The 19,118-nt window shown below is 44.7% G+C and overlaps 2 protein-coding genes across 4 annotated transcripts in view; one reads left to right on the top strand and one right to left on the bottom strand.

Moving 5' to 3' along the window:
* Window positions 1–2,609: 2,609 nt before the first annotated feature.
* On the top strand, window positions 2,610–10,691 carry LOC137374825 (dual specificity phosphatase 28-like). Of its 2 annotated transcripts, none has more exons than XM_068041354.1 (2): window positions 2,610–3,194; window positions 8,686–10,691. In XM_068041354.1, the coding sequence occupies exons 1-2, from the start codon at window positions 2,850–2,852 to the stop codon at window positions 8,803–8,805; spliced, it is 465 nt and encodes a 154-aa protein (XP_067897455.1). In that variant the 5' UTR covers window positions 2,610–2,849; the 3' UTR covers window positions 8,806–10,691. The 2 variants fall into 2 exon arrangements, with proteins under 2 accessions (XP_067897455.1, XP_067897456.1); XM_068041355.1 differs by having other exon boundaries at window positions 2,610–3,198; window positions 8,686–8,810.
* A 4,547-nt stretch (window positions 10,692–15,238) lies between these two features.
* The window catches only part of LOC137375147 (claudin-15-like), a 51,542-nt gene continuing 47,662 nt past the window's right edge, over window positions 15,239–19,118 (bottom strand). For both annotated transcript variants that reach the window (XM_068041835.1, XM_068041836.1), the window contains one exon: window positions 15,239–18,668. In XM_068041835.1, the coding sequence (XP_067897936.1) occupies window positions 18,587–18,668 (82 nt within the window). In that variant the 3' untranslated portion in view covers window positions 15,239–18,586. The remainder of the gene's footprint in view (window positions 18,669–19,118) is intronic.

The following is a 19,118-nucleotide window of genomic DNA, read 5'->3' as shown; positions in this document are numbered from 1 at the left end:
TAAGATTGCTGGAGTAGCAGATAGTGAAGGGGACTGTCAGAGAATACAGCAGAATATAGATAGATTGGAGAGTTGGGCAGAGAAATGGCAGATGGAATTCAATCAGGGCAAATGCGAGGTGATGCATTTTGGAAGATCCAATTCAAGAGTGAACTATACAGTAAATGGAAAAGTCCTGGGGAAAATTGATGTACAGAGAGATTTGGGTGTTCAGGTCCATTGTTCCCTGAAGGTGGCAACGCAGGTCAATAGAGTGGTCAAGAAGGCATACGGCATGCTTTCCTTCATCAGACGGGGTATTGAGTACAAGAGTTGGCAGGTCATGTTACAGTTGTATAGGACTTTGGTTTGGCCACATTTGGAATACTGCGTGCAGTTCTGGTCGCCACATTACCAAAAGGATGTAGATGCTTTGGAGAGGGTGCAGAGGAGGTTCACCAGGGTGTTGCCTGGTATGGAGGGCGCTAGCTATGAAGAGAGGTTGAGTAGATTAGGATTATTTTCATTAGAAAGACGGAGGTTGAGGGGCGACCTGATTGAGGTGTACAAAATCATGAGAGGTATAGACAGGGTGGATAGCAAGAAGCTTTTTCCCAGAGTGGGGGATTCAATTACTAGGGGTCACGAGTTCAAAGTGAGAGGGGAAAAGTTTAGGGGGGATATGCGTGGAAAGTTCTTTACGCAGAGGGTGGTGGGTGCCTGGAACGCGTTGCCAGCGGAGGTGGTAGACACGGGCACGATAGCGTCTTTTAAAATGTATCTAGACAGATACATGAATAGGCAGGAAGCAAAGAGATACAGACCCTTAGAAAATAGGCGACATGTTTAGATAGAGGATCTGGATCGGCGCAGGCTTGGAGGGCCGAAGGGCCTGTTCCTGTGCTGTAATTTTCTTTGTTCTTTGTTCTTTGTTCTTTGAAAAAAGTACAGCTTTTTAATTGCTGTCCAAAGACTCCTACTGGAACTATTGAGTGTGAATGTTGGATGTGCAGAGGACTGGGCCATTCACATCAAATAGCCTCCCAACACGTACTATCCAGTCATGCACAAGGACATCCTGATCATGCCAGACACTGCTCCAGTCTTGACACTGAAGCCACTCAGCCTCTACTGACAATTGTACAGGATAGTAACACAATGTTAGGCAAACCACATCTCACTTTGAATCAGTTCAGCAGGCTAGAAAGTAGACATGAGGAGTGGAGAAACACATTGGTGCTAGAGTTTCCATTGCTGTCGTCCCTCTCAAAAAGTCAGTGCTTATCCACAGTCTTTCATCCATACATAAGAAATATGAGAAGGCATGTTAAGACATATTATACAACTCACTCCTTCCATGGTCTGTGATCAGTTTGTTCTTTCATGAACTCCTAAGCTCCTCAGGGAAAGTTACATGGTAATAGTCCCTGATTCCCCTAAACTAACTGGTCAGAGCCCCATAGTATTCATCCAGCCTCCTATTCCAAGGCTGTCCTGCTGCACTCCAGCCTACATTCCCTCACACCTGTTTCCTGAGGCCCTAAGAACACACGGACTGTTATGTCCTATGGAGTACTTGATTATCTCAGTCTATTGAGTATTCTGATAACTATCAATCCGAAAGATAGTTATTTCACATGGAAATTGTATGTTTAATTTTTGCCTCTCTACCATATTCTCTCCATACTCACTCTGGGTGCCGAGCTGGGCAGCTATCAGGTACCTCACCCACATGACATTTTTCATGGGTGGGCCTAAAGAGGGAAGTACGCAGGCTATTGGACCATGGAGGGCACCACAGGCCTGCTCAATCCTGAGCCACTGGTTGGCAATGGAGAAATGAATACCTTAGCTGATTTTCACCCTCTCCATCTACCCTGAGCTGCCCAAATAACATTAACCAATTTCAGGAGTTCAACAGTTCACCTGTAACTGAGAAGGCAACAATGAAATCACAGAATGTAAGGTTAGCTAATCCATTCCTCATCTTCCTGGCTCAAGACTGTCACACTGTTTCACCCAAAATGCGTTTGGCCAGCCTTTCTTCATGGTGGCTTGTGAGGACAGAATTGTGAGAAGGTGAATTCCATCAAAAGCCTCGCCACTTGTGTGTGACATCCCTGAGACAAAGATGAGGTGCAGCTCCTCACCTTTCCCAGGCATGACGTCTTGGTGCGCAGCAGATGTATTTACTTGTCTAGATGGCTTTCCTCTGAGATGAACAAGCTGATCTCATTTCCAGTGGTAACTAGGGTGCTGCTATTGGCCTTATAGCATCACTGGAATAAAAATTCAGCCAACGTAAATTGTGTGTAAGTGAGGGTAGGATCAGTCTTGGCTGTGATGCCTCACACTGTCAAATAGCATGCCAAAACCCACTGCTCAGGTCAGCACATAATGAATAGTTATGTGGATGTGATACTGAAGGACAACTGCATTGGAAAATTGGAAGAGAAAAATAAACACAAAGAAAGGAATCAGAAAATGTTTATTTATTCATTGTTGCCCCGAAAGAAGTATTCTTTCTTTCAATGGAAAATATTGTACTGCTTGAAGCACAAGCCGGGTGGCATTAGGACCTGGTGGAATCCTCCCGAGCAATGACTTTGCTGTAAATACAGCAGATTCATTACACACACACACGCACTTCACTGGGAGTACAAGGCAGCTTCCAAAGGGATGCACTCCAAGTGCAAGGAATGCCCCCATTATTTGCTGGCCCCACTGCTGCCGCTGAATGTGACTTGACCAAGATGGAGTGTCATTGGGGCTGAGTCCTGATACTTCCAGGAGACGGATTATTTCACAGGGTTTCCCGTCAAAACTCCGCTTCACTTTTTATTGGTGGAGCCTGCTCCTTCTCTCGTCAAATGCTTCAGCTGTGTAAGCTCACTGACTCATTGCTGATCAGTAACTCCCGATCGGCCTGTAATGATGAACTGCTGTCCAGAGAGGGGGTAACTTTTTGCATCAATGTGTCAAAGCAGCAGCCCTTCCCAGGGCTGAAGATTAGCACCATGCGGGTCCCAGTCTTCGACGACCCAGCTGAGAATCTCTACAAGTATTTCAACAGGTGTGCTGATGCGATTGAAGATACCGGGAGGGCGGGCGGTAGGACCCTGGTGTACTGCAAGAATGGCCGCAGCAGATCAGCGGCCATCTGCACTGCTTACCTCATGAAATACAGATGCCTTTCCCTCCAGGAAGCATTCGAGGTGGGTGAGTTATAAATAGACTGCACTACGGAGTGAGACCTGCTGGGAATTCCCACTGGATAATGCCATCACCATCCATCACTTATGTGGATAGCTCAGCTGTCTGTGTTGTTCTGCAATGCGAGGGTGAGGTACAATCATACAGTGCAGTAGGAGGCCATTCAGCTCAGCGTGTCTGTGCTAGCTCTTTGAAGGAGCTATCCAATTAGTTCAACTCCCCAGTCTTTCTCCATAGTGCTGAAAATTGTTCCCTTTCAAGTATTTATCCAATTCCCTTTTGAAATTTGCTACCTAATTTGCATCCACTGCCCTTTCAGGCAACACATCTCTCCTCAACTCTCCTCTGGTTCTTTTGCCAATTACCTTAAATCTGTGTCTCCTGATTGCCAACCCTCCTGCCACTGGAAACAGTTTCTCCCCATCTACTTTATCAAAACCCTTCATAATTTTGAACATCTCTATTAAATCTCCTCTTAATCTTCTCTGCTTTAAAAAGAACAATCCCAGATTCTCCATTCTCTCCAGATAACGGAAATCCCTCATCCCTGGTCCCATTGAAGTAAATCTACTCTGCACCCTCTCTAAGGCCTTGACTTCCTAAAGCGTGGTGCTCAGAATTGGATGCAATACTCCAGCCGAGGCCTAGTCAGTGATTTATAAAGGTCCGGCGTAACTTCTTGCTGAAAAGGCAAACTCTTTTTTAACCACTTTTCTTCCTGCTCTACAGTTTCAAGGATATTGTCCTAGGGGTGCCAGCAGCCCTCCAAGTGAGTGTTTGTAGGCTAGTCAAGCATGGAGAGCATTGCAGCTGTAGCTGGATTTAGGCCTCGCTTGATGTTCACACACATTCACTCTCCAGCAGCAATCACTTAATAGTGATCAGGAGTGGAAACCCAACTCTCCCACCCAGACTGGGGGCACTGAGGCCAATTGCAGAAGCCTTGGCTGAGACTTTGGCACAAATGAGGGATTGAACCTGGAACCTGTTGACATGTGGCTTGGTGCTTGCACTCCTGATTGCAGTCCAGTGACCCTTGATAATGTGGAAGTGTGGACAACAGGGGAAGACAGGTCCGGTTTCCATGACACCCTCTACCCTTGAGGATTTGATAGGGTAGCTGCAGACAAACTATTTCCTCTGATGGGGACTGTCAAGAGTGATCTTATAGTTAGGGACAGGCTATTTAAGCGGGAAATAAGGAAGCATTTTCTCACACAAAGAGCAGTAGAAATCTGACACACTCTCCCCGGAAGGCTGCAGATACTCGAGCTTTTGAGGCTGAGTTCAGTTGATTTTTGTTAGGTAAGCGTATCAAGGGATATGGAGTAATGGAGGGTAGATGGAGATGGGATGCAAGCCAGCCGTGATCTAATTGAAAGGTGGAGCAGGCTTGAGGGGCTGAATGGCCTACTCCTGTTCCTATGACTGAACAGCCTAGCAATACCTACTCTCTGGCCTTGCTCATGGAGAATGGCCACTCGAATGAGGTGCCAATGTTGAGCGTAAGCTCACGCCGGCCATGCGTCAGCACCTTTGGGAGAAATGGGCAGGAAATTGGAGAGGAAACATAGGCAGCTGTGACTGTTATGGAACCTGGCCCGCAATATTAATTGGATGGTTTCTACAGCAACAGAGGGTGGCAGGCAGCCTTCGTATCACTGCGGCATTGTGGGTAACGTACAGCTGCACTTTGTTCCTGCAGAGTTTAATGTTTTCGGACATAATGCTCTCAATAGATGAAATGTTATTGACCAAATTTCTTTTGTAGAAATCAATGGGAAAGGGATGCGACCAACAAGACTTAAAGACGGAAGCCCTTCAATTAGTCCCATTAAATAAATTTAATTATTCCAAAAATTAGGCTCAACCTTTTCTTCTCTTACTTCTGATTTATTTTAATATGCTGTTTTAGACTGTGATTACTATTAACATGTCCAAAATGGTTAACATAAGGCACTTTATTGTTGGTCTGTTGTTTGACACTTGAAGAATTCCATCACCATGTTAAGTGTCTGTGAACCAAACTACTGAGTGATCAACAGTGGACTCTCTGGCTGCGAAGTTTCTCCCCATAGCACCTGTTTTTTTTGGTGCTACGAGTGCTGTTTAGCCTCCAAAATAGCACCTGCGGTGTGTGCACTTACCTGTGGTGCTAGCTGTGCCGGATGTCATTCTGTTGAGGGCATTAGTACACGTGAAGGAAGTGTGTGCCAGAAGTATGCAGACTAGGAAGATTGTGACATTAATGAGTCTGGGCTTGCGTAGCAGCAAGCTGACCTTGCATGACTTCAGTCTGAACTGCCACTGTAGCACCCAGATGATGGGTAGCTTCTACTTGTGCTGCAATGAAAGCCGAGACACGGCCGTTAAATGCTGCCCTATGGTTGGATCCACAAGTTTTCTCATGGAGTTGGGTCACCACTTCCACTCTGACAGGACGGCTCCAAGCTCTGCACAAAGCCCTGTGCCATATTGGTTCTGGACTCATCCATGCTCCTTGACATTGACCACAGGCTTTCTGGCAGGCTTCCCAATGCACCAAGCATCGGCGTTCTTCTGTAGGCCTTCCCATCAGAGTCCTCATCTAAGTCCTTGGCAGTAGAGCTCATGTACAATCTCGCCCTCCTGAGAGCTGCTAATTATGCTGCCTTTGTCCCCTGCTCTATCCGCAGGTCACTCGTGCACATGCACCACATCTCACTACATGCCGATCTCACGTCTAAGTTATCCTCTAAAGTACATGCAGTGTCAGTGTCTGAGCTGGTAGCTGCAAGTATGAGTGAGTTATGGTGTTTCTTCGACCTCACTGTCTTTCTGCTCTTGCACCTCTTTCTCTGTCACCACTGCCTGGCCAGGTTGTCACTCCTGCATATCTGAAAGGAGAAAGGCATAAAGGGTAGCGGTGTGGTGAGGGGAGGTGGGAGGCAGAAAGCAAGATGTACATTTTCACACCATTTGCAGCTTGTAAATCAGAAGAGATTGTGGGATGAGGGGGAAGTGGGATGTGTGAAGGAGGATTAGGTATCAGGATACCGTCACTTTCAATTGTTTCAGCCCCACAGCTGGCTCAGCTTATGGTATGCAGTTCCAATGGTGGCAAGCACCATTTCCTCCATTGGGATGAAGACATGCAGCTTTACACCACCCTGCTCTTGCCTCCGGTTTGCCACCTTGCCCTGCAGGAGAGAGGGATGTGTGTCAGCGAGTGTGGTGCAATATGCAATAGGGGGTGAAAGGTTATCGGAGGTAGGTGGAAATGTGGAGTAATCAGTTCAGCCATGAACTTATTGAATGGCGCAGCAGGCTTGAAGGCTCGAGTGGCCTACTCCTGCTCCTAATTCGTATGTTCGTATGTTCATATGTTCGTATGTTTGCGTGATGTGCTTGTCATGGTTGAATAATTGGCAGAGTGTGCAAGCTGTGAGATGTGGGTGTGAGGCTTGAGCAGTATTAAGTGTATGAGGGTGAGGTGAAGCTATGAATGTGAGGTATGAGTTGTGATTGATAGAGATTGTTGGTAGGTGAGTAATGGGTGTGTGCTGCATTGAGCAGTGTGCGAGGCTAGTGGGGCAGTTGGTGGAATATGGCATTGGAAGATGCGTTCACTGACCTTGACCATTCATGTGAGGTCATTGAACTTCTTGCAGCACTGCATCCAGGACCTTGAGGCTATATTGCTGCCATTGACCACCACGGCTATCTGGTCACACTGCCTTCCCAAAGTTTGTCTGGAGGGTCTCCTGGCCCTCTGTGATAGGTGACATTTTTCCTCCTGTCCACCTCCTGCACTAAGATCTCCAGTGCAGCATTGGAAAATCTTGGAGCCTGCTCTCTGCCATGTTCTGCCATTCCTGTATCTTTCACAGGTCAGAATCAGTTGTGGAATGACTTCCAGCATCTGCTTCAGCCACAATGCAACTCCCTTTAAGCCCTGGTGGCTTTAAGTAGTGTAGGCTAACATTAACTGGCGCTAGCCTCTCACAATTGTGTGCCCTCGCTCAGACATGCAGCCACACAACAGCGTACTTAGCATTGTCTGCATGCTACAATCATTTAAGTTAGCAGGTGTCAGTAAATCTGCATGCTGACTGCATCAGGAGCAATGGGTATGGTTTAATCAAGCATCAGGCCTAGTTTCAGGCCTAATCAAGTTCCACAGCCTCTTTCTCTCTCTGTAGGAATGTATAACACTTACACTGCTCAGTGATATCCTTAATGCTGGCACCATGGAGGCAACATACCATCTTGAGTCACGTCTGCAGCCTCAGAAATGCCTGTCTGTTCCCCTAACTCTAGAATTCCCTTTCAATATTGCTGTCCTGACCTGCCTCCTCCCATTGCCTGTTAGATAGTGAAATGCACTCAGCGGACCCCTGCAGTACTTGCCTGGTCCTCCTTGTCTGTCGAGTGGGTACCCATTCCCTCTGTGGCTGCACATTCTTAAGCTGCAGGGTAACCACCACTAGAAACGTGCTATCCACATAACCCTCAGCCTTGCGGATACACCGCAGTGATACCAGCTGATGCTCAAGTTCTGAAACCCAGAGCTTGAGCTCCTCCAGCTGACAATGCTTCCTGCACATGTGATTGTCCAGGACATGAGGAGCATCCTGGAGTTCCCACATGGAACAGGATGTGCATTTAACAGGACTGTGATGCCCTATTTATTAGACAACTATATAAACTGATCAAAAATAAAAACTTAAAACTTACTTAAACTTAAGCCTACTTAAAACTTGCTAAATGTAAAACTTATTAGACTATTAACTAAATAATAGTTAATTAGTTAACTGCCTTAACTTAGAGAGCAAAAAAAACACATACAAAAGACAAACCAGTCACCTACCTGCTGTCCTTTGATGCACTCTTTGATTTTTGTTGCTGTTTTTGGATTCACCATTTCACTGCTCCTTTTATCCCTGCTCTGCTTTTAGGCCTTCACTGCTCTCCCTGTGCTCTTGGGCCTCAGCTTCTTTAGCTGTGCTCTTGGGTCTCCACTGCTCTCGGTGTGCTCTCTCCGTCCACTGCTCTCACTCTGCTCTCGGGCTTCTGCTGCTCCTTTTATCCCTGCTGTCCTCTTGGGCCGCTGCTGCTCTCCAAAGGCACTTTGACTTTCTAGTATGAACCTGAGCCATTTGGAATTGATAGGTCTATTGGTGGGGAACCATATTGCCCTATATGGTGCTGTGTCGTACAGAACTGGAAAGGTCCAGGTTGGGTCATTGGGCTGTGCTTAGTTAGGGTGGAAGTGGGGTCAGTATTAATTGGCCCTGGTACAACCTAGCCAGTGAGGGGGACCACATCAGCCAATGTTTCCACTACTGTCTATTGCTAGTTGACACTTGCTGGAAAGTGAAGATCAGCCAAGGTAGAGCAGGCAATGAATCCAACCAGACACCTTGATGGTTAGAAAAGCTCTGATCCCTACTGGGATATCAGGACAGCCTGACTGACTTATTTTAAAGCTGTCACTGTGTTTTATTTCTGCAGCATGTGAAGTCAGCCAGGCCAGCGGTGGAGCCCAATGAGGGTTTCTGGGTCCAGCTTCAAAGATATGAAGGCGAACTTCAGTCCTGGCAGGTTGGAGCTAATTCTTCAAGCAGTGGATGAATGCTTCAAGGAGGACACTGAGATAGTTTCCTTAAGATCTGCTTTATGAATATTACAGAGTATTTATATTGAGAGTTACTGCTACTGTAAGGTGGCCAGTTATTTTGCCTTATTTTGTCACAGGTTCATTGTTTCAAGGAGGATGTCATAAGATTGCATATGGCCACAGTATATTATGACACTATACTTGTATTATTCTTTGTGGTCAGGTTCTGCAGATCCTGTGCCAGTGCAGACCTATAGTAGCAGAACATTTTTGGGATGGAAGGTTTGCACAAGGGAAAGGTCTTGAGGATATTGACCCTTGGCCCCTCCTTCCTTGCAAACTACTGCCCATCTCCAACCTTCCTTTTCTCTCCAAAGTCCTTGAATGTGCTGTCGCCTCCCAAATCCATGCACCATCTTTCCAGGGACTGCATGTTTGAATCCCTCCAATCAGATTTCTGCCCCGCCACAGTAATGAAATGGCTCTAATCAAAGTCACAAATGTCATCCAGTGTGACCGTGACAAAGGCCAGCTTTCCCTCCTCGTCCTTCTCGACCTGTCCGCAGCCTTTGACACGGTTGACCACACAGTTGGCCTCTCCACTGTCATCCAGCTGGGTGGGACTGCATTTGCCTGGTTCCATTCTTATCTATCTAATCATAGCCAGAGAATCATTTTCAATGGCTTCTCTTCCCACTTCTGCACTGTTACCTCTAGTGCCCCCAAGGATCTATCCATGGCCCCTTTCTATTTCTCGTCTACATGCTGCCCCTTGCAGACAACATCTGAAAACACATCATTTTCCGCATGTGCACTGGCGACACCCAGCTATACCCCACCACCACCACTCCTGACCCATCAACTGTCTCAAAATTGTCAGACTGCTTATCTGACATCCAGTACTGAATCTGCAGAAATTTCCTCCAACTAAATATTGAGAAGACTGAATCCAAGGTCTTTGGTTCCTACAACAAACTCTCTTCCCTAGCCACTGACTCCAGCCTTCTCTTTAGCAACTGTCGGAAACTGAGCCAGACTGATTGCAACTTTCGGTATCATATTTGACCTCGAAATGAGCTGTTAACCAAATATCTGCGCTATCACTGAGACTCTCTATTTCCACTGCCGTAACATCCTCTGACTCTGCCTCTGCCTGAGCTTATCTGTTTCTGAAACTCTCATCCATGCCTTTGTTACCTCTAGACTTGATTATTCCAATGCAATCCTGTAGGGCCTCCCACATTCTACCCTTCGTAAACTTGAGGTCATTCCGTTGTCCGCGTCTTAACTCGCACCAAGTCCTGTTCACCCATCACCCACACCGCGCCCCTCCCCCCCACCCCCGTGCTCACTGACATACAATGGTTCCAATTAAGCAATGCCTCGTCCTTAACATTCTCAACTTCATTTTAAAATCTCTCCATGACCTCGCTCCTCCCTATCTCTGTAATCTTCTCCAGCCCCACAACCCTCTGAGATATCTGCACTCCTCTAGTTCTGTCCTCTTGTGCATCCCTGATTTTAATCACTCCACCATTGGTGGCCGTGCCTTCAGTTGCCTGGGCCTTAAGCTCTGGAATTCCCTCCCTGCACCTCTCCACCTCTCTTCCCTCCTTTAAGGCACTCCCTAAAACCTACCTCTTTGACCAAGTTTTTAGTCATCTATCCTAACATCTCTCTTTGCAGTTCGCTGTAAAATTTTGTTTTATACCGCTCCTGTGAAGTATCTTGGGATGCTATAGAAATGCAAGTTGTTGTTAAGGTTACAGGACAAGTGATGCCGTGTATTCTTTTTGTCACTAATAGTGGCCATTCATTTTGCACCTTTATAAAACAATGGTTATCTTAGCAACCATTTATCATGTCCTATTAATCATTGCATTAAAACTCAGGTGACAATCACATGCCAATTCTAACTTCCAATTTTTATCTCTCTTTCTTGTTGCCTTTCTCGCCTCTTTCTATTCGATTTTGGTTCCTAGGGTGGTGATGCTCTGAACTCTCCCCTCCTCAGCTTCAAATATACAGCACTGCACACTTTTCGTCACCCCTGTGTTGAAATCAAGAGTCATGCATTTTTTCCTCTCTGAACCATTCTTTTCATTGGACTCCAAAACAGTCTGAACTTCTTATTTCTTTTAGTATATACAATCTACAAGCCTTTAGAACTCAACTTTGGCATCAATTAATCATTACATTTTGTTCAATCTTATTCTTCTATTTTACATAACTTTGGTGGTGTCCTGGGTTACGGTCCTTGAAAGATTCAGCCTGGTTTCTCAGTAATTATAGAAGTGAACCGGCAGCACCAAGCTTTCAAGTGTTTCACCATGTTTCTCATTGTTAGCTGTGATACTCATTTCTGTTCACTGTGGGTGAATTTGAAATTTAGTTACAGAATCATAGAATGGTTCTGCACAGAACAAGGGCATTCACTCCATCATGCCTGTGCTGCTCTTTTAAAGAGTTATTCACTTAGTTCCACTCTCCTTTTTCCCTATAGCCCTGCAACTTTCTTTCCTTCAAGCATTCATTAATTTCCCTTTTGAAAGTTACAACTGAATCTGCTTCCACCACCATTTCACTTTAATGCATTCCAGATCATAATAACTCACTCTGGAAAAAAAAAAGCTCAACCCACTTCTGGCTCTTTTGGCAAATTATCTTGTATCTGTGTCCTCTGATTACCGACCCTTCTGCCAGTGGAAACAGTTTCTCCTTGTTTATTCTATAAGAACCATTCATGACTATGACCACCTCTATCAAATTACCTCTTAACCTTCTCTGCTTTAAGGAGAGCAAACCCAGTCTAGTCTCTCCACAGAAATGAAGTCTCTTATCCCTGGTATCATTGGAATAAATCTGTGCACCTTCAATCTCCACTGCATCATCTCCAAGGCCTTAACATCTTTTCTAACATGTGGTGCCCAGAATTGAATGCAATAGTCCAGCAGGGTCCTAACTATGGTTTAAAGGAGGGATTTACAAAGTCTGGCCTGAAAAACTGGGCGATCGGCTCAACTGCACCCATTTTTCCGCATGACTCAATTTTTAAGCAAGCCTTTAACTGGAAGCCCAGTACTTTTGATCAAAACAGGTGGGAGGTTATTCAAATATGCAAGTTGGGGTTCTACAACTATTATAGGACTCTGGCCGCAATTTTGGTGGAACAATGGACGAAGTATGCTAGTTTCACTTTCTCCAGGTCTTGAGAAACTTAACTGGCGATGTGTAAAGGGACTGCTGGAGGCCTCTCCAACAAGGTACAGTTTCCGGTTTTTATAAAGCTGGGCTGGGAGAAGGAGGAAAGCTTGATCAAACCACACAAAAATCTTCCAGTCCCGCTGCTAGCCCGTTCTTGTCCCTTAACCTCCCCTTGGTATTTGCCCTAACCTACTCCTTCAATGGGCCTTACCTCCCAGCTGGCTGCCTGCTACAGCTTGATGGTTTTCCACCACAGCACGTTCAGTGGAGTGGCCGTTTGGTGGGTGCAGCTGGTGGGAAAATAGAGGCATTGGGCAGATATCGGCAATACTACGTTAATTTGATGCCACTGTTGAAAGTCTCCTGCATATGGTCCACAGTGCTGGGGCAGCTCCTAATAGAATAAACAGATGGTCGGACCAGTACGAATATAGAAAGTGAAATGTAAGGGTGACTAATGGGCACCAACTGTGTGCTGGCTCACACCGGCTACATTGCTGAGTAAATATAAAGTTGGATGAGTTATAGGCTGGGGATTCAGGTTGGCGGCCTCATTACTGTGAGTCAAACTGGGGCAAGGCCCTCCGTCAATGGAATGTTTTCACTCTTCATGGAATGCAGAGTTCTACTGAGCCTGCTCAAGGCAAAGAAATTCTCCAATTTTCCCTAGTACTTGTCCTAGACTGGTTGCTGGGATGAAGGACTGTCCTATGAGGAGAAATTGAGTAAACTAGGTCTGTATTCCCTGGAGTTTTGAAGAATGCGAGTGATCTAATTAAAACATATCAAATTCTTAAGGGGCTTGACAGGGTAGATGCTGAGAAAATGTTTCCCCAGGCTGGGGAATCTAGAACATGGGGTCACATTTTCAGAATAAGGAGTCAGCCATTTAGGACTGAGATGAGGGGAAATTTCTTCACTCCAAAGTGTTGTCAATTTTAGGAATTTTGTACTCCAGAGAGCTGTGGATGCTCGGTTGTTGAGTATAGTCAAGACAGAGATGAATAGACTTTTGGGTACTAGGGGTATTAAGGGATATGGGGATAGTGCAGGAAGGTGGAGTTCAGGTAGAACACCAGCCAAGATCTTCTTGAATGGTGGAGCAGGCTTGAAGGGCCAAATAGCCTACTGCAGCTACTATTTCTTACATTTTTATATTTTAATGGTTCAATTAGGACAACAAGGAGCACGTGAATGGGCTGAATCTAAGCTTTATCAATGCCCATGGCTCAGTGACCCATCAACATAGAGTCAAACCAAGAAGCAAATCTGCAGAGGGGCCACAGGTAATAAGGAAATGGAGTGCAAGTGCCCCCCTATCTGTGTTATAAATCCTTTTGGCTCAGGCGATCATAGTAACATCCATGTAGACTTATTGATATTTGTAATACCTACTCCCCCAATTACTAGACCTGGAACACTGTAAGTTTGTAACTGTTTGCACTGCATTAGAGGGTCATTTTCAACTAAGGCCTGGGGCAGGATACTGGTGGTAGCAGATCGACCACATGCTATATATCCCTTTCCATCGGACCTGAGTATAAGGACCGGCTGATGGACTGCTGCCAGTTTTAAAGCTATATTCATCAACACATAATGTCGTCACCCTGTAACATGTGTTCCTCTTCAGGCGAATGTGCATAAAATCAATGTGGTTTGCCAAAGCTCCAGAGGTCTGCTTTAATGGGCCTTCAGCTTTGCTCAATTATTGCAGCTCATCGTGTTTCAGCAGAGCGAAGCGATGTAAGAGAGCCAAGCATTGATTCATCTCAGGCCCAATTAATACTTGATTAACTCCAGCTTAACTTGGCAGCAAAGCAATGTCCCTTCTAATTTCAGCACATGCAGTCAGACAGCTGAAGTTTTGATTCTGAGTGTCAATATCCCTGTTCCTGTGTGAATTGTCTTATCTTACAAGAGAGAATCAAGGCAAAATATGGCCTGGAAAGTAAGGGAAGCTGGCAATTCATTGGAATGTGATAACGTTTCACTGGCATGACTGGCAATTCCACTTTGACACTACAGTGAAAAGAAGAGATGCTAAGCGTGCTGGTGGCATGGACTGCCACTTTAAAAGGTGTCGAAAACACATTGGAGCAAAATTGGGTTTCGTAGCACCCGGGTCTTGGGCACTTCGAGGCCCCTTAGGATTCCAAAATGATGTCCCATACTCCCTGTATCTGTGGGAATCCAGCCACTGCAGCAAATGCCAGAGGCCTATGTGTCTGACTCTCCTCAGCAGTAGCAAAGTGGACATAAATGGTGGCCCTGGTAGCCATGGTATTTGTCAGCTGGAAGATGCAGTTGGGGACAGCAGATTGTGAAATCCTGCAGCTGTCATCAGCAGATTGCTGTAAGGAGCCAGAGGTGAAGAAATTCAGGGCTGTGGTAACATCGAAGGCCACTCAGAATGGATGTCCACCTGGTCCACTGGGAAGGAAGTCTTGTTCCAGGAGGCTCCAGTTGTCAGCAACAACCTGGCGTGAAAGTCTGAGCCTCCTGAGGCACTGTTGCTCAGTCATGTTGAGAAAGCTGATCACCTGCTGGCATTCCCTGTGTTGGGAGTATCACCTCCTTCCAGCTCTGTGTCCATCCCCTCTGTCCTGTGGAGCAGCATGTGGCTGAGAAGAAGGCTGCTGCTATTGCTCCCAGTGTTGTTTGTGTTGGTGGTACTGCTCCTTTTATTTCTTATCAGAGATCCAAGGTAGAGCTGCATAAGCTGCTCCCACGCTGCAGTGACGACTGACAGGAGGGAAGTACAGATCAAGGTAAGACAGGTGAAATGGCTTCCAAAAACTTGAAACCACCTGTAAGACAATGGAAGTACACTGTTGGAAGAAGTCCTGTGAACAAAAGCCTTTAATTTAGGCAGGGAAGCAGCTCTGCAGTTTCACTCTTTAAAGGCTTTCCAGCCTGTCAGTTTCACAGAGCAATGAATCCCCGCTTGTTGATCCTAGCCAGTTACACACAGTTCAGCAAACCCTTGTTCTGGATGTTGAAGCTAAAATGTTGGGTTAAAGTCTGCCTTATTTGCCTCTTTAACATATTTAAATTACCAACCCGACAGCTCCGTGCGCATTTTCTGTGCACCTCGAGTGCACCCCGGTAAAAGCCTGAAGTAAGTGGGATCATGTTGGGTTTCTGACATGCTGGCAATTTCTGGGGCGTTTGCCTCCGACCCAAAGCCACCCAGCCCTTGCCAGTTAAAATTCTGCCCACATACACAAAAGCACATGTCCTCACTTTGATTTTTAATTTTTTTAATGGCTATGTTACAATTTCAACAAGAACAAACTTTAAACTCTATTGAAGCATTTACAGAAATAATTAAGATTTTTTTTGTAAATCTTATTCTTAAAAACTACCAGAAATCTGGAAAATAATAGTTACCCAAATACAAAACAAAGAGCAACCTATAAAAGTTCAGCACTGCGAACCACACAAACTCTGGAATACGTGCGTATAAAAATGAAAGGGCAATCAGACAAAATAGATTCTAAGGGCTGGAGTATTATACACTTGCCTCTCAACCATCTGCAGTTCATTGGGACAGCCTGATTAGACACATGATTTCAATCCTATCCCACTGTTAATTTTCCTCTCAATTTTGGTTTCAAAATGCTACACTTCTTTCCTCTGAGCTGCGTTATTTTGTTTTAATTCTGAGACAGATCTGTTGGAGAGTTTTGAGCTTGTTTTTTAGGCTGGTTCTCTTAAAGGGGCTCAGTTTTTTAAATTTTCTATTACCTTCCCCTTTTTAAAATGTAGTTTAACTTATCTTTGTGTATCTGCAGTGGCTCACTACTGTGCTCTTGCCTTTGAGTCAGTAGGTTCAAGTATCACCTTAGTGACTTGAGCATAAAAATCTAAGCTGACACTGAAGGGCAGCATTGAAGGAGTTCAGCACTGTTGGAGGTCTCCTCTTTTGGCTGAGGTGCTAAACTGAGGCCCCAACTGCTCTCAGGTGGTCGTAAAAGATCCCATTGGCACTATTTCACAAAAACAAATGATCTGGTCACTAACAGCTTGCTGTTTGTGGGAGCTTGCTGTGTGCAAATTGGCTATTGCGTTTCCTACATTACAACAGTGACAGTACTTCATTGGCCATAAAGTTCTTTGGGACGTCCTGAAGTTATGAAAGGCGCTATATAAATGCAAGTCTGCTGATCTTTGCAGATTAGTTTTTTGTATTTGAATTTGCACAAACTATAACAATACTTTAACTGTTTAGAAGCACATAAATAATCATAAAATCATATGGGATTAGTGTAGGATTAGTATAAATGGGTGGTTGATGGTCAGCACAGACTCGGTGGGCCGAAGGGCTTGTTTCAGTGCTGTATCTCTAAACTAAACTAAACTAAAACAGTGAAATATCAGGTTATTTAATTATTCATGGAATTTCACATTATGAAATAAAATCTCCCTATTCTGGCCACTTGGCCCTGATTTTTATGGCCAATATCCTGCTTTTATTATTTATTCTCAATTGTTTAAGGATTGTGTCCCAAATATTGTCAATTTCTCCTCAATGTTTTTGGGCCTGATCTTAATCCTGACTTTTGCTTCTGTGTGCTCTTTTTGGCTGGTTATTCCTGATATCTTGAGGCATATGTCCCGCATTTGAAGTTTGGAGGTTGAGAGGTAAGGCATCTTAAAGCCAGAGTTTTTTTTTTGTTTTATCATGAATCATTCAAGGGCTGCACAGTCAACACCACAAAAATCACACTGATTTGGGATCCTAGTTATTGTGCTAGAACTGCTGCGTTCTTATTCACAGAAATGTGTAACACAGAAGATTGCAATGTGTGCAGTTCAGACTGCTTACTCTTTTCATTGCGACTGAGAGGGCTTCGGGTTTCCAAAAGTTAATCAGCTAAATGTTTTCATTACACATGAGGCGGGGGTGGGTGGGTGGGGGGTGGTTTGCAGGGGGACTGGGGACAGGGGGAGGTGACACAAAACCTATTGATAGAATCAGATTTTCACTTTCCATTGCAGTGACCTGTGATAGTGTTGCAACATATGGATATCATCCTTGATAACACAGAGGGGGTAATTTTACCAACGGTACTGAGATTTCTGAAAATTACCTCTAGCTATGAGCTAGTGAAACACTTTCTTTACGAAATGCTTGGCTGGGGCTACAATGCAGGTAGCCCTTGCCTTCTTGGGTGTAATGGTAGTAAGGGAAAATCAGCACTGGAAACAAAGTGAAAAAAATTCATTTGCACCATTCTTCATCCAAAGTTATGGAGGACAAGTGAACTCTCAGATAATTCACTCATGCTGCATATATAATACACAATAACAGGAGGCTGAGAGTGCGTTAAAGAACAGTCACGCAATCAGAAGTAAAATACAAATGAGTAAGGCCATTTATTCTATCTTAGCTTTCCCATCCGCCACCCCTTCCCCTGCCTCCATTATGCCATGCAATGGGTTACTGACTGACTTTAAGGATGTCACCACCATTACTCTTCCTGGGAGACTATTCTGAGCTTTCATTATATTTTGCTCTGATCTTACTCATAGCGAAGCCTGTACCAAACCTAATTGCTGCTAGTCTATGCAGAATCTAACCGGAGTGCGGTTTGTGCAGTGCCTAACTGTGGCGAGGACTGTGCAGAGGGCTGTGTGGATCTTAACCACAGAGACCTATGTGGATTCTGAAAGGTTATAGCAGATCCCAACCACAGAGAGACTCATGTAGATCCTAACCGCAGAGAGGCCCAGACAGTTCCTGATGATGTCAACATTTTTGTCGCAATTGGTTTTAATAAATCCAATGTCCTGAAGAAATGCAAGGATTGTTTAACTAATAGAGCTTTTCCAGTGAGGAGTGAGTGCAATTTGCAAGGCGATCATGAGTTCTCTGACCATGATTTTCCAAGTGTTTAAATTATGGATACTAAACCAGGAGCTGCAAGACCTTCATTTCTCAACCAGTGCTCCTTGTGATCACCTGTCCTCACCAGGAATGGTTAATTGGGGAACCAGCCCCTGTGGACCCCATTACTATAAACTCATAGGATAGCCCAGGACCAGTGAGGGACTGACTGCTGCATTTGATATTTTGCTCTCTGAATGATATTCACTGCACCCTCATAGTAGCTTGGTTCCATCTGGCCCTCTCCATTGCTACGCACTGTCAAACTCCCTCTTCTCTCTAGCATGGAATAGCCAGATTTGCAAAGAAATCAATTTCTGCTGGATAATGGAAGGCCTTGACAAACATTTCCTCCCTTCCCCCACCTCCAGAGAGAGAGTGCCCATTCTCAGTCCAACAACCCCTGACAAAACCCAACCCTCTAAAGTGAATGAGAGTGAAGCCCAGGTGTGTGACTCAACCCTTTACAACTGCAAATACAAGGTCAACATCTTCTGTACAGATTAAAATAAAAAAAAAATCACTGGCATTGTGACGATAGAACATTAAAGACATTCAGTACTGCAGTGCAGATATCTACTCTACTTATTTAAATGCTTCACAGAGTGACGTAATGATTTTACGAAATACATTTTTTTCTTGCAAGACTTTTGAAGACCTGAGTAACATTTGAAGCATTTTTTTTTTTGTCAGTCTCTGATTTAGACGTAGGCTTTTGACTGAGCTGACTCTGTCTTTGTGTAGATCCGTTGCCCACTTTGGGCAGAAGAATACTTGTAGCTTCTGTGAAAGAGAATACACAGTCATCATTACTTGCATATGGACATACCCAGTCTTCTTTCAATTATCACTACTGCACTATGAAAGCTTTGCTTCCGTCTTTTGTCCCTTTCTTTTCACACATATTGATTTTTTAAAAATTGCTCTCCCTCATCTTTCCTATGAGAATGAAAAAATTGATCCAAATATATCTCTTGACAAATCATGGCGAACCTTCCCAGCCTTATAATGGATGAAACAGCTGCAGCCAGAACAGCCCTGAGAATTGCTCCATCTGTTGGACACAATCTTGGACAACAATGAACAATTAATTTGTGTTCCTTTCTCATGGAAAATTAAGAGTTCTGTGTAGAACCTACTCATATTGGGGCCTATATTGAGCCAATGCCTGGTCGGGCCTGTATAGAGCCAAATTATCATTAGGCCTTTATAGAATCTACTCATAATGAGACA

This window comes from Heterodontus francisci, chromosome 11, assembly GCF_036365525.1.
Source record: "Heterodontus francisci isolate sHetFra1 chromosome 11, sHetFra1.hap1, whole genome shotgun sequence".
In the NCBI taxonomy this organism is placed as follows: Eukaryota; Metazoa; Chordata; class Chondrichthyes; order Heterodontiformes; family Heterodontidae; genus Heterodontus; species Heterodontus francisci.
Note: the sequence above shows the minus strand (reverse complement) of the source record. Positions and strands in the feature narration are given on the sequence as shown.

What these genes read in the sequence shown, in the direction of transcription:
- LOC137374825 (XM_068041354.1), top strand. Translation starts at nt 2,850, where the DNA reads ATGCTTCAGCTGTGTAAGCTCACTGACTCATTGCTGATCAGTAACTCC. An exon ending in CCCTCCAGGAAGCATTCGAG is followed by an intron (nt 3,195 to 8,685) that starts GTGGGTGAGTTA and finishes TTATTTCTGCAG; the next exon opens with CATGTGAAGTCAGCCAGGCC.